This window comes from Spea bombifrons, chromosome 12 (genome assembly GCF_027358695.1).
Source record: "Spea bombifrons isolate aSpeBom1 chromosome 12, aSpeBom1.2.pri, whole genome shotgun sequence".
NCBI lineage: Eukaryota > Metazoa > Chordata > Amphibia > Anura > Pelobatidae > Spea > Spea bombifrons.
Window position 1 is genome coordinate 10,497,360 of NC_071098.1, and position 16,118 is coordinate 10,513,477.

Genomic DNA, 16,118 nt, shown 5'->3' on the forward strand with positions numbered 1-16,118 from the left:
GGCGGCCCAGGCTGTCTGTGTGACCTGAAGCCTGCAACATCTGGTTACCCTTGGACCGTGTAACGCGTCTATCCCGTTTCCAAAAGCAGCATTCCTGTATCAATAACAGGCGGAATGGATTAAAGCAAAAAAAAAAAAAAAAGTACCTCGCGGGCGCCCTAGGCCTATAACCCAGCGACATTAAACTAAAAACAATAATATGCGAGATTCCGGATCCGGATGTGAAATTATCACAACCCAAAATACAAAAACGGCGGGTAAAAAACACACAAAAAGCGGCATATTGTGGGAAGGAGAAAAGTAGACTTGGTTGTTCAAACTTCCCCATAATTAAAATGCAACGAGTGACCCGCAGTCACTGAAACATCCTGAATCCCTCACGCAGCTGCAGGCTCAAAATAGAAAGGCTGTGAGCGCTCGCCGCCGCCTGACGAGAAAACAGATCTCTGACAGCCATCCAAACCCCGTAACCCCGGAGATACTGGATGGAGAGGACGCAGCGCCTGTCTGCGTTCTGCCGAGGACGCCCCGTTCGCCACTACAGGGTTAATGAGAGACGGTAATAACCGCATGCTGCTCCGGAGCGGAGATTTGCGGTCTGCCAAAAAAACTTGACTGCCTCTGTCTTCTCCCAGCGCCGGGCGAACAGAGCGTGTCACACAGAGAGCGAGAAACAGCTTCAGCCGCGAGCTCAGAGCCAAAATAGGCTGTGATTAGCAGAGCAGACGCTGTCAGGCTGCCAGCAACGTATACACACACACGCTTCTATACGAGAGCCGGCGGGGACTAATCCCAGCACTCTCAGTCAACAAACTCTAGCCCTGCCCTGTAGCGCTTTAAACGAGGCCAAGAAAAAAAAAAGATAGATAATAACTTACTATTAGAGAGAGAGAGAAAAACAGGTCGTAAATGAAAAAAAGCTAAAACCCCACAAAATATCTGGGCTTGCCTCAATAGGTTATTACTGTGCATTTTTCTGTTGCATAATTTATGCCCAGGCCAGCAGAAAGTTGAATTATGAGGGGGATTGGCGCAGCGTAACTTGGCAGACTAAACCCTGGACTGTTTTGGGATTTTATGCCAAGCCTATCGCATTCACTTGCGGATTTGGATTTTAATAGAGGAAGAAAGGTTATTTTCTCAAAAAACTAAAAAAAAAAACCTTGTCTTACAAGCAAGCAAATACGGTAACAACTAAATTATGTTAAAAATGGAAGAGGGTGACCTTTGCTCTCAGTACAGATTGTGCCCGAGGGGCTCTATTACTCCGTCCAGAATCAAGGGACGCCGAGACCAGCGTGAACAATAAGCTGTTTCAGGGTTTGTACGTATACCAGTATGGATCGAGAAGAAAATGGCTCCCATCATTCCAATCGATACCCAAACTGATTATCTGATGTTACCATGCCAACCAATATAAACAGAAGTTAATCTGCACACGATGCAGCATTACCACATTAACAGCGAGTTTCCTTGATCTACACATTTGCTTCTAATTAACAATCACATTGCATTGAATATTCCTCTTATTGCTTTACATTCACAACGTCACAGTCTGTTTACACGTTCGCTTTACTATGCGCTGCCGACCGCTTTGAGCTGGCAGTCGTGTATACATCGGAGGATCGGACTGCCTATTCGTGTCACTGCGCGCGCGCGCACACGCACACACACCCACCCTCACCCTCACCCTGCACGCTACCCGTCTCTCGCTAGGCTACAAATAAGGCAAAGATTAAAACAGTGCAGAGACTCATGTGGTGCTGGAAATGAGGTCTGCGTTACAAAGGAGCAATCCCGTGCATATATCAGCTCAGCTTCTGAGCCCCGGCCAGCTGGAGAGCGGCATTTAATCAGGGCCTGCTCCAAGCTAGGCTGCAGGCTGTAGGCATGGGCAAGATTCTCCGGCGTGTGATGGGGAAATAAATGACCCCAAAAGGCTCAGAGACTGCAGGTAATGTAGATGTTGGTGCCACAGATGTGTTGATGTCCTCTAAAAATGGCAGATGGGGCCAGCCTAGTGTTAAGCTGCACTTTGGAACTCTCAAGCTGATCTGGGAACTCAAATATAATGCTACCTGAATCATGGGAGCTGTAGTTTTGCGACAGCTGTAAGGCTCTCTACCAGCCCCCCATCCAAAGAGTTCCATGTCAAGCAGGTCGACATCTGATATTAAAACACCGTACACTGAACAGGTTAAACATGAAGAGACATACAGCTGAGCCGCCCCAACATGAGCGAACCCTGCAAGATTCCACACGCGGTCCCAGCCCATTACTCAATAAGCTCGGTACCTGAATAATGCAGGGGAGGACCAATTCTGGGAACCCAATGCAGTGAGCCTGGCTGTGCAGATATTCCAATATGCGATCGTAGATCTGCTCAATGAGACCGTCCTGTAGGGAACACGAGACACGCGTTACACAGAATACAGCAACTTCCCATGAAGCAGAATAGAAGTAAAAGAGGACTCGCATAAGGTCCTAGCCAGACTAAATATTCAACAGCCCTGGGACGGAATAAACTGAAATATCTGATACATCAGCAACTTGGCACCAAGTATAACAAAGGATCAAGTCTGCGCACACATTAAAATGCACAGTATGAACTTGGAAATGGAATTTGGTTTCCAGGTTGCGGATGATTTGGGGAGTCCAGGTGGCTGCCGTAATAACAAACCCTGCAGGACAGGGAAATATATATTTTTTTCGAGGCTTTAAGTAAACGCATAGAAGATTTTTTTAGATAAGGAACAATTATCTAAATACCAAAAATGGACCATGATTTAGTACTTTAAACAGATAAATAACAACGCAGGCGTAAACTACTAAGGAACTATTAAACTATTATGTGGGGCCAGGTAAGTCTTTCTTACGGTGATCGTCACCTGAGCTGGACCTTCATAATAAGTAATGAAATCGGTCTCACTGCACCACAACCCACAAAAAGACAATTCTAATAGATTATAGTTGATCCAGGTATTGACAAATATAATTAATTTCATTTGGACTAATTGGGGCAGCAACAAAAATGCCACCCCAATAAAAAAATGTCTGCTCCTTAGTGACAGTAAATATGTGACTACATCCCCAACACGTCTGGGAGAGAAGCCGAATTAAGTGGATTATCACATTCTAAAATACTAAAACAGTGAATTATTCCCACAGGCCACCTGGATATTCTTTATTTATGACATCCAATGCCAGAATTCTTACCCGGAACACTTTTTCCTGCAGGTTGGTATTGGACAGTTTCAGGATGACGGCAAAGTTTATCGGCTTCACGCTGATCCGACCCGGCTTTTTATTAAAATCCACCATCTGTAAAATCTACAAGAGAAAAAAAAACATATTCCATCACCATGATGGAGAACATGCAATATAACGGGTTCTTAGCCGTGTTTTCACCTTAAGAAATATAGAATATGATGGCAGATGAGATCTATTCTGCGCATGTTTAAAGACTTTAAGGCATATTATAGATGGATGGACCCTAAATGTTCATGTTGTCCATTTGTAAACGCTTGGGGGGAGGGGTTTAACACTGGCGAGGTGAGCGAGCGTGCGCAATGCGTACATTTCTGGATGTCACGTGCCAATCACGGACCTGCTGATGCATGCAGCGGATGGCGGTGGCTGCCAGCCGTCGTATGATAGTAAGATTACACCTTTTATTGTAAGAGGCATCGGTTCTGTTGTAACTCGGAAGGCCGGGATAATATTTATTTTTAGGAATGTGGAGGAAGAGTCTCCCTTGCGTAGTCAGGTCCAGGAACGCTGCGGCGCGCTGGACTTTTGACCAGAGCGGCTCCCTCCGTGTTTACTCGATTGACGGAGGCGAAGTGCATCAGCGTCACCAGTAATTATTTTGAGCCGCTTCCTGCTCCGCGTTTTCTCAGAGGCTTCTATTGCGAAATCAATGTATTAATTAGAAAATGGGTCTGGTGGAACCATTAGCGGAGAGAATCTTTAAACCTCCCGCCTGGCCTCAAAAGGTCACCATCAATACTCAGACTGAACGATCTCGGGTGTCACCAGCAGACTAACCGCTGCCGGCGTTTTTCCATTTCTTACTCCCGATATATTACTTATCTTACATCGGGGGGAAAAAAATAGAAATATTTTCAGAATTACAACGCCAAAAGAATTAAGAAACCTCAACCCCTTAAGGGCAATGATGACCGCAACGCATGTGCTAAAAGGATTAAAAAGCCCGTCCGTTATATATATAAAGAAAAAGATCATTAGGGGAGATGGATTTATACGGAGCCTTGAACTATACATTTACCAGAACTTTTTGTAATGTAGTCTCGTCGAACACATCAAAAAGGTTCTAACAGAGAGTTCTACCAAACATGATTAAATGATCAGCCAATCAAAAGCTTTCATTTACAGATCTAGATCGGCAGCTCGTGTGGCAGATCCCATCTGTTTATAAAGGATATTATTAATATTCTTGTCTGATGGCATGCACTCTTAACCCTGTCAGTGCCAGGGGAGGTTTAGCTACTTTGTAATTAAGGTAGGTGGCCTTAAGAATGTTCCTGTAAAGGGTTATTGGCACAGGGAGCCACAATGTGAATCCACAGGGTGCTACACTACATATGCCCACCGTGGCACGGACAGCAGCAAGTCGGTAGGTGGTGGCCGCCGACTTCCCAGAAAAGCACATCTGGCCGCTGTCAGCTAGCCCAGTTTCCTTATGCAGTTAGCGACTTGTCAGCGTCATCTGAAAAGCATCATTATCTGCTACCCTCGCATGTCATTAAGAGATAAACTGCTACCCGGTGAAATCATTTCCCGCTAATTAGCAAGAGTTTTACCCTTTCGCTGCGTGGCTACATGTTTGGGTTTAATCACTGGAGGGGGGTAATGGACGGAGAGGAGTTATTTCACCTCCCACACTATTCATGATGGAGGTTTCTCCACTTTATATGGGGCCGGCCGTAAGCTCCTTTGACCAGGACGCTCCTCATCTCTGGTTTCTGTGAGTTCAAACTTATGTGATGCACTGCATGTTATGTCCTGTTTGCTCATTGTACAGCGCTGTTGAATATGATGGCGATATACAAACCAATTAGTAATCACTCTCCATTCAGCAAGTAAACTCCATTGTGTTTCTACGCAGGGGTAGCGGTTCAGCGTACAAAACCAGCACGTTTTACATACCCGTGTGTTGTGGACACTTAAGCGCATCCTGAACTCAGAGGGTTAAAAAGTTACATTATTTATTTGAATACACCCAGTTTAAGGCTTTAACACATTAAGCAAGTTTTCCTGGAAGAACGCCTGTCCCAAGCCGCTTGGAGTTTTATGGTTAAATGATTAACCCCTACGCTTCCAAGATATCGTCACCCTAATCACCGTTTGTAAAAGAAGCAGACAGTTGGAACCAGATAATAGAGGAAAATAAAAGCCTTTAAAGCCAAAGCGACAGGTGCCGACTCAAACATAAGAGACGCGCGTGGCGGACGTGTGTAACGCAACGCCAAAAGGACAAAACCGAGCCGCTGAGCCATTAGACTTCTGTGAATAAAAAGTGGTCCTGGTGCCATGTTGCAAATGTGGTCTTATCACCATAGCAACCAATGCAAGGCTCCTGTTACCATGAACATCCGTTGGTTGCTGTGGTGATAAGAGGATGTTTCCAACTTTGTTTACAGAATGCCCCCAGAACGCCCAAATGAGCCACAGCATCCACTTTTTGCGTTTCAGTGTTTCCTAAGAAGTGCTCGCCAAAAAAAAAAACCTCAAAAAAAATCTCAACAACACGGAACAAAGCGAGCTAAATGTGATCTTTCATCATTTTTATAGCCAAAACAGTCAAAAGTAGAACGCTGCGACTTTCAGGCTAAAGCCAACCTGCAAAAATATCATTTCTCGTGGCATTAAGTCATCAAAGTGGCAGAATTCACAAGTCTGATCTGCAGCACAATGTAAAAAGTCACCATCAGACTCCGGCCGGGTCTCCCAATTCTTCCAAATACCCCATATACTGTATTTGTCTATTAAGCTCCCTTACTATAACTGGTATCCTTCCACATTTATCTTAAGCCAAGCGTTACTAAAGATATTCTGGTCTGTGAATCTTCAGCAAGCCAGAAAAGTAACCTTAAAGGCCGCTGTCATCAGACAGAAACGTCGAGAACGAGTTAAATTAGAGATTTCAGATCAGCCCTTTTTTTTTTTTTTTTACAAAAAAAAAAACCTTTGGCCAGTAAAACAGGATTAGAGGTCGTCTCTATTCAATGACCTTTACAAAAGACAGGAACATCTTTATTCCCCACAACAAAGGAGATTTCAAGGGGTTATTTCCCTTTAACATGCCCAATAAGAACCAGATCTGCTGTTCTAGGAAGAGACAAAATCAATCCATCAAAGCTATAGTGTGCAAGATGCTGAGCGGAAGCGTGGAGGAGACTGCCGCCAGGAACCTGCAGGGAGGGAGTGGGCTGAATGGAAGAGACTTGGCTGGCAGAAGACGGGAGGATGTGGGCTGGACGGACGCCTGGAGCTGCAGAAGCATTTCCTTCGACTAACTGAATAACATCTTGGCTACGGGACAGACGGAGCATCACGGGGCAGCACAAACCTCCGCCGCTTCCCATCCCTGTGCTACGCAAGCCAAACTACGGCCAGGTCAACCACAGCCCTCCACCCAAACCTCATCCCCGTCTGAGCCGTCACCCTGCCTTCAGAGCCAGACCCGACTGAAGACGCAGCACACAAAAACCAAATCAAACAAAAAACATTCAGCCCTGACCGAGGGGAAGAGCGCGGGAGCCGACGTGCCGCAGCTGCCGACCGACCAGTCCCGAGTCCAATTAGTAGTAGATCGCACAGTAACAATATCTCCAAACCTTTTATACACAATCCCATGCACCGTGGTGTAGGGGGCAGCAGCCCTTTTAAATCATTCTTACAATCTGGAGTAAAAGTTTGGTTATTTCTACAAAAGGATGAGGACGACTCTGCCCTAATAGGCTTACTTTCTAGAAAATTATACCTTGGCACATTACTGAGGTTTTATTAGTTGGCTACCTCTTTTTTGGCGTGGCTTTAGCTAGTTATAGTACCAGCAGAAAGAAGTTCCATAGGCCAAAACATGAAACCACTGAGAATCAAGGACAACTTTATACCCAACTTTACCAAAGGAGCAAATGTATATGGGGTGGGGGTTCTGCGGGTTCCCCCCATGCAAACTACCCTGTGTATTAAAGTGCATATCATGATTGGAGTCACCCAATAATTGCTTGTACTCTTGACATAATTGGAAAGGCAGATGTGAAAAATGTGTGACCGAGGGTACTTTACCTCCAAGATGAAGGGTAATATCGGAATGAAAACGTCTGTGCTTTCAGAAAGCAGCGTCAGCGCCTGCACACAATGTATCCGCAGCGGGAAGTAACGCATGGTGGGGATCAGTCTGCAAAGGTAACAGAAAAAAGCAAAAATTATAATTTATTGACACAGAAATTACAATAAATAAACCAAAGGCTATTTCACACCCCCAGAAGCTTGAATATGACTATCCCAGGGGGCAGGTAGCCCTGGCTGCTAGATTTTTAGATCTGGCTCCTACACAAATTTGCCCGGCCTGACCGAGAGGATTCTCATCAGGCAACGCCGCAATCTAATGCCCCTGTGAGCTGGAGAATGGGGTTCTCTTAAAGAAAGAGAAGATACATAGAAACTATGTATGTACAACGTATAATTGTTGCAAAAATATGAGTACAACACCATACTTTTATTATTAGAAAAATAAATTATTGGTGCGATATTTGGGTACATTCACCAGGAAAAGAGGGGTACAGGTTGCCCATAGTATTTTACGGAGGGTGGTATTACATATTGCCGAAATTGCATTCGACCGTGAAAGTTCCAAAAACCTGTTCTAGTATAACGAATATTTGCAGAGCCTTTTGGCCAACGGGAGAGTAATTAACTCTGCGTTAGCAATCTTGGCCATTGTCCAATGTCACGAGGTACAGGGTAAGAATCCCATGCAAACAAGGTCTGTCTTCATGCACGCAATGTCTGATGTTGCCACGACACGCTGGCTGCATGGCTTGTAAAAAATGGTTTAGCAGCCGATTTCCAGTAAGGCGACTCTTCAGCGGGACGCGCATGTCCCGGAGCTTGAGCAACAGTGCCACCTATTGGAAGATCTTAATGTTTCATATTCTGATCACCAATGTTCCTCCATCATTTTGAACGTTGTACCCTTAGTAACCATTAATTCCCATCCAGCCACCCCAATATTGCACAATATTCAACACGCTGAGATGAACTTATAAATGCTGGAGATAAAATGTAAAATTACCATCTTGTCTTCCCTTATTCTTTATCATGTGAAGGGCCAACATGACCCTAATCAGATGGTCATCAGACCCTGGAATTCTCATAGAAGCTGGTGGGCGCCTCTTGTACAGCCTCTATTGGCTTTCATTTTTTAATTTCTCTTTACAAATTGCGCTATTAGTGCACATGTATCTATTATTTTAGCTCTTTTTGTATATTTTATTTATTCAAACCACAAACTGTAATATCACTGATGCTGAAAAGGTCACATTAGTGCCAGATCACAGATTATTTGGCTTTTTGGTTGTACATTTTGGCTCCTGCTTCACCTTGAAGACCTCTCTTGTGAGGGTGACCAAGAAGGACCAGGCTTTCTGCAGGCACCATGGCTGGTGAGCGAATGAATGAAGGAGTCACAAACACCTTTTGGGAGTATGATCTGGGATCCAGTGATCCACTGCGGCTCCTCTGGAGCTTCACATTTGTCACTACCGTTTCCTCGCTCTGATTTGGACACACTTCCACCTTTTGCTTGAAGAAGAAGAAAAAAACATCTTCTCTCTTGGCTTCAATGTGACTTTCCCAAATACTCAGAATAAAAATCTTTCTGCAAGTTTTTCTTTCCGAGAAGGACTGAGCAGTCATTTCACTGCGTATGTCATACATACTATTGTGACATTATCGTAATTATCATGATTACACGCCAGACGTGTGGTTTGGATACTCCACCAATGCAGTTTTATTAAAGAACAGCAACATACTCATTAATGTTATAAATGTCATTCCCCAGAAAAAAAACGATTTGTTTGTGTCACGGAGCTCTGTTTAATATCTACTTTTCAGCTGTTGTCTTTATTGCAGGATTCACTGCCGTCTAATATTTCTAGACAGATCGTGATTTTATGGCCCGTTCAGACTCTAGTCACCTTCCTTAAACCGTCTGATTATTTCCAGCTGACTTTAATAAACTATATCTTCCTCCGGAGGAAACGGCACAGTCTGCCTGCAGCACTCAGGTATCTCAAAAGACATTAGTTTATTAAATATTTCGGTGATTTTCTGAGTCCCAGCTGGTGAGCCGGCAAAGCGCGGCACATTATCAGCGGTAAGGCTTTCGCTAGAACAGTACAATCAAAAAGAGGTCATTTTTAAAGGGCAATTAGCCGCCCAGCTCCTGATTTCTACGATATATCGCTGGAATTGGATACCTTGTGTCATAAACTGATGATTAAAACGCGACTGCCGAGCACCGTAAGAGTTAACGCTGTAGAAACCCAAATTAAACACTAATCTACATCCACCAGACCAGGCTTGCTAATAATTTAATACAATTCAAAAATTAAATAATAAAATTAAAAAAACTATTTAATAATAGTGTTTAATAATGCTTCTGCTACCCCCTTAATTTTAAGCGGAAGGGCTTATCCCACCAAACCGTATGTGAAACCCAAATTAATATACATTTGTATTTAATCGGGTCTTCCATAGCGAATAATAACTGCTCCCACCTGATGCATCCCGTGATGACTTGTGTAAGAGGGTAAATCAGAGGATGCAGGACTTCATTCGGATGGAGAGTGCTGAGGACCCGACACCAGAGGTACAAGCAGTGGATGTACTGCCAGTTATAGACGGACTGATAAGCCCCCTGTATAAAAACAAGAAAACAAATGTCACCGTTGTCTATAATTCATGCAATGGATCTGCGGCATGTCCGGAACATTCCGGGAGCCGGGAAATGGTCCGCGACGTAATATCACGCTCTGTATGCTCTTTATATTCCGGGGAAGGGAACACGCTTTTACAAAACGAATTAGTTTAAAAGACCATGGAGAGGAAAGGGGACTGATAAAAAAATCCCTAAGAGGGAAGAGATGCTTGGGAGGAAAAAAAAGGATGAGGAGGATGTGGAAGAGGTGAATGGGAAAAGGCAGGGGAGGATGGAGGAGAAACGGTGGAGAGAATACTAGGAAAGAAGGAAGAGAGACCGCAGAGAGGAAAATACGCTGAGAAGACATGGAGGAGAGAAAAATGTACGGAAGGGAAAAAAAAAGATTTTAGAAAAGTGGCAGGGAAAAAAGAGGGAGGTATGGCAAAGAGAAAAAAAGACAACAGAGAAGGAGAAGAAACATTAACGAGAAAGGAGAACAGAGCGGAAGAAGATATCAAGATGATGTGCGACATTTACCAATAAAAGGTATAAGAAAAGGTGGACTGAAGAACAGAATCATATGATCGGCTGTTTATGGGAATTGTTGACTGGAAAAGCAACGTGAAAAGTAGAGCCCGACCGCTTGTCGTCTATTCTTTATTTTAAGGTAGCGGACATTTCTCTGTTCAGACTGACCTATACAGGCTTCCTACCCAACAGAAAAGCTTCACGTTACACAAAACAAAGCAACTCAAACAGCAAGAGGAGGCCGGTGCTGGACGCCGTATAAAGCTGTCATTTTCAATTTGGATCAAATTAACCCTTTGTGCAAAGGGACTGAAAAACAACACGTCTTTGCCTAACAAGCCAGTAATACTTCAGGATGTGACCGCCTAGGCCCCCCGCGCCGCGCTCTGCAGACCCAAGCGCTCCGCAGACTAATGAGCAGAAACCAGCAGGGGATCCTCATTACCCGGGGTGGCGAATGACCTCGCCGTGCGAGTTACACGCTCATCCGACAGCCGCCCGCCAGCCCACGTACAAATGCCGGCGTGAAAAATAAGGCGCATGCTTTTACCTGCAAGTGTGCTTATTAATGTGCCTTTAATGCAAACTTTATTTGTATGAGACTCATATAACCCAATTACATTTCCTCATTAGCACTCAAATATCTGTTTTTCCAGAATGTTCTTTGGCAATATAAATTTATATTTTTATGATATGTACTTATAAACTTCTAAATGACCCCAAACGTTCGAACAGAAGTTTATATTATATATATATACACATACATATACATACATATATACAATGATTGTGTACATATTTATTCTGTCGTGATGCCTGAATACATATATACATCTCGGGCTGTATTTGTTGTTTATAGTAATGATAGACAGATATTCGAAAATATTTGTAATTGGGGTTATCATCTCCTTACTGCTACTTTTATGTAATTCTATATGCCGACTGGAGTTTAAAGGAGCCGCGTCGGCATTTGGCATTTCTATTCCCGGCAGCTTGTTTTGTCACCATCCAGGAGAAATAATTGGCTTGTGGGGAAGCGAGATGGCTTTAAATAACATCATCCAATTAATGTGGTTCCTCCCGGTTTCCAAATCCTATAGCTAGACAGTATAAAACTTCAAGACAGACAAACCTGCATTCACACGCATGCATTCATACACACACACACACACACTTAACATGTCCTGAAATAAAAAGTCAGTGCCAAATATGAATCACTAGGGGGACCAATGCAGCAAGGCCACAAATATATTATTTTTGTACTATTACTCATTATCTATTAAATGAGCTTCCAGGGGGATTGGTTCACCAAGATTAAAGTCCATCAAATACGTTCTGAGTCAACTGTATGTCTGCAAATATGAAAACGTACATTTTCACTTTTAAAATAGCTAAAAACGACATGTTTCTCTAAAGGAAAAAAAATAAATTCAGAGGCTTCTGCACAAAACCAACACAACAAACCCAGAAGGTCCACAGAAGGCCAAGCAATGAAGATATGCCGAGTTGAGACATTACGCATATGGCGGGACATCTCGGTGTCTACAGACTAATTGTCTTTAAATTATTTCAGAGGGATTGGATACAGATCTAGACACTTAAAACAGGGTTAATTCTAATGCTATTACCAAATTACACAATCTTCCACGTATCCAGCAGGTGGTCAGCCAGGCTAGACAGCAAAACCGTCTCATACATTAAAAGCAGCTGGCAAATTACAAAGGGGCTCTAGATTCTACATAAACAATAAAATGGATTCCTTCTTAATTTGTGATACATAGGAAGAGGCTTTTACATCAACACATTACATTTACTATAACGGTTAGTGCAGCCGGGTACGTGAAGACCACCAAACCAGTTACCAGCTTTACTCTAAAGAAACACAAGGCACCCATTTGACAACGTGGAGAATTTCCGATTGTTGTTCTTCATTTTATGAATCAGTTACAAAAATCTATACCAACAAAATCCATATAACGACAAATTTCTGAATACGCCAGAGATACTCAGTATACAGAGAAGGGCTTTTTACAGATAATTTACCAAAATATTTCAATATTTACAACTGTCACCATTTTCTGCAAACCCAAATAAAGTGACAATAAGGATCCTTCCAAAATGTAATATCTAAAGGACAAGAACTATATTTATTTACACTTTTTAGAATACCAAATGCTGGGTAACCAGAGTTTAACTCTTGGCCCCAAGTATTTAACACATCAGGCTTGAGAGGTTATACCCAACATAGGGTATACCCGGGAGACATAGGGTTAATAATTATTACCGCTCGTTAGGATAAACTCAGTGCCACCATCGGAAATGGTTTCCTAGAGTAGAACACTTGACATTTCTATCATAAATGAAATTAACTGGTCTAGAAAAAAACATAAGACCTATGAGGAGTTTCCAAAGCTTCTAGAAGCAGATGACAAACACTCCTCTAATCTCCTCTCACCTTTTTCTTAAGGGTCATCGCGCTGCGTAGGTGGATGGCCAGCTGTCGGACATATATAAAAATATGCTGGTAGGACTCCTGGACATCAATAGCGTACATTTCGGTCAACGTTCGCTGCATAAAGTTGATCATTGGAAGAACGTTGGGTGATGTGAATTTGGAGTTCTTGACGTACGAGATGTACATTTTCTGTAAGAAGGAAAAGAAAAGTCTCATTTCAGACTGGATGAAGCCATGAGGCGGCAAATATTTCTTTAGACTTTTAGATTCTGACATACAAAATACACCGTGATGATCTATCCATAGAAGCACAGACTGCACGTTCCATGCAGTGATATAAACATGAGATAGGTGTGAAGGGGAACCAAGTGTTAAGCGTTGTCAGGATCTCTCCAAGAAAATGTACTTGTAGGAACACAGAGTATCCCATCACCTGGGAACTTTCTAAATGAGCTGACCCCGAGACTTGAAAAATGAACCCTTTAATAATAGGGAAGATTCTATGTAGTGCCTCTAATAATCCCTTGACTTGTCATTATTTAAAGATACTCTACAATTCAGCCACCTGCTTTCAAGAAGTCACATCAATCATAACATGGCAGCAAACGCATCAAATTGGAGTCTTTTATATGATCACACTAGGAAGGGGTCAGTTCCCAACTGTGTGTGATCTTGAGAATCTACCCCTTCAGCCCAAGACCTTGGGATTGGGGTCAAACCCTGAGAGTTCCAAATATGCCCGTCATGTTAAAAACTATCACAGTGAGTACACATAGTGGGGTCTTACCTTTAACACTGGGTTGAGGTATGAATCTTTTCTGTGTCTGCAGATTTTATTCAACACCAAGAAGGCCAGAACTCTGACTGTTTCCTCCCCGGTACTCCAGAGGTTGATGGCTTGCTGCATATACATCAGTCAGCGTTAGTAAAGACAATAATGTGAAGCACATACCATATCATGAAGTACAATCAGATGGGCACGTAAGGGGATAGGGGGCTAGTTAAAAAGTTGCAACATGGAGTCAGAGAGGTAAAAATTTGCGTTATTTCAGATTTCCAGACAATTGCGTCGGTTCCCCTCTAATCACAGTATAAATTGCAGGAACCCGTTATAGTATATTCGGAGTGACAACAAGCAAATCACTTCATACATTAAAAAAATAACTTTCATACCATCCAGAGAATTAGATCAGATTAAGTAGCTGATATTAGAGGATCGTTGGCTCCGAAGCTTAAATAAACTTTAGACTGCAGTCAAAAACCTCAGCATTGAGCGAGAAGGAATATATATAACTTTAATTTGTTATGGAGGGGGTTAGTACACAGGTTCACGGCTTAAATGATATCACTATTACAAACTGGACCAGGAAATCTTCACTTTGATCCATGCATATGCTAGAAAGTCCCCTAGTATGCATATTATATGTGTGCCTCCAAACATCTTTTGAGATGAGCTCTTCCAATGATTATTCTCCTTGCTTAGACATCTTCCTAATGTACAGGAGGCTTTTTGACACTAATGAAATCTATGGAGCTAATCACAGTCCTAGCTGCAGAATGTAACCCACCTTATGTGCATTTTGTTTCAGAAAGTCTTATTACTCTGCAGACATCATCACAGCACTCAGCCTCTTAACTCGGCATGGAGTGGATATTGGACGCCATGGTGCCACAGACTCCACATGGTTACATAGGTCGGTTACAGCGGAGGTTTCTAATCTCTCCAAGCAGTCCATTAAGAAGACAGTGCCCCAGGCAGCATGAGCACCCCAAGGTTATGAGGCAGAAAGGATGCCACCCCAGACCAAGCTGGCCTAGTCCAGAATACACAAATAATGAATAGCACCTCACCTTCAGCAGCAATCGGGTATGTTTGGGGAAGCACAAGTAGTAATGTACAGTGCTGTTCACATGCTGGAGTACAGCCGTTCCAACGGTGGCTTCAGTCAGACAGCTCAGGAGCTATGGGACAAACGGAGATTTACAATTCACCAGCAATCTGCAGCCTGCCACGTGGTTAGACATAGACGTTACATCTCCCCAGATCCCCCCAAATACATCTCGAGAATCACGCTGTGGGGCAAAACTCCACCTTGGCTTTTGTACATATTTTTACAGGATGACCCATAATTTCAAATACAACATAGTGCTGTCACGGATACATTTAAATCAGAGCATGGAGACGCTGTGGGGTCTAAATTTCAGGATGCTAAATTAATAAAAACAAAAAAATTATATATATATATATATATATATATATCTTTATATAAACACACACACACACACTACAACATGGCAACCCATTCAAAGGGAGAGGGCGACGAGGGAGCAAAAGGTTTAAGGTGTCCAAGAACAGCAAAGTTACCTGGATAATTGAGTTCAGGTACATTTTAATGTCCAGGCGAAGCTTCTTCCAAAGGCCACTACTAGAGGGATTTGGCATCCTACAACAGACAAAAAAGTGACAGATTAAGCTCTAATAGTTTTTGAGACTGAAAATTACCGTATAAAGAATGTTTATAGCCATATGAAGAGGCAACACGTACAGAGCTAGAGAGAAGTTAAAATATTGTGCCGACGTGCATTGACCATTTGGTTGGGTTTGTTATAGGAGAAAACCCCTAGCTGGACGAAGCAAGATCCCTCGGCAGAGGGAGTCACACAGATTTCCCCCTTTTCTTCATTCTTACAGCTTCAGAATGCATTGTGATCATAACTTGGTTATTAAGGAGATAAAGTCACATGATGCATTAAACAACAGACTAGGAGAGAAATAAGATAAAAACACCTCCTTTGGAATTGGCCCATTAAGACTATGGAGATCATTGCCTTTCCAGCACAGCACAGCCTCCATACTTTCTTAACCTGAGCACCAGGAGAGGACGCCGTATCGTTACGTTCAGCAGAGCGCGTACTCCTCAGCTCACGGACACTTATCGACAACTTACTTGTTTCCCGTAGTCGGCTTCATCTGCAGCTTCTTATCCAGATGCACAAAGAGATCTCGTATGCAAAACGACACCAACGCATTGAACACTACGGGACGGGCAGAAAAAAAAATGTTTCCTGGTGAGGTTTTGCTCCAAAACTAACTTCAATGTCTGCAGCAAGTAAAAGCCCTTACATTTGTAACTAAATGTCTGAAGGAGTGCCGTGTACAAGAAGGAACCCGTCACTTTAAAT

General features: G+C 42.9%; 1 protein-coding gene across 1 annotated transcript in view; it reads right to left on the minus strand.

Moving 5' to 3' along the window:
- The window catches only part of NOC2L (NOC2 like nucleolar associated transcriptional repressor), a 30,701-nt gene that overhangs the window by 11,380 nt on the left and 3,203 nt on the right, over window positions 1-16,118 (minus strand). The window contains exons 6-14 of the mRNA XM_053451951.1: window positions 15,884-15,971; window positions 15,301-15,379; window positions 14,787-14,897; window positions 13,723-13,836; window positions 12,936-13,124; window positions 9,810-9,949; window positions 7,315-7,426; window positions 3,217-3,330; window positions 2,296-2,397 (exon numbers count right to left, since the gene is read on the minus strand). Of these exons, the coding sequence (XP_053307926.1) occupies window positions 2,296-2,397; window positions 3,217-3,330; window positions 7,315-7,426; window positions 9,810-9,949; window positions 12,936-13,124; window positions 13,723-13,836; window positions 14,787-14,897; window positions 15,301-15,379; window positions 15,884-15,971 (1,049 nt within the window). The remainder of the gene's footprint in view (window positions 1-2,295; window positions 2,398-3,216; window positions 3,331-7,314; window positions 7,427-9,809; window positions 9,950-12,935; window positions 13,125-13,722; window positions 13,837-14,786; window positions 14,898-15,300; window positions 15,380-15,883; window positions 15,972-16,118) is intronic.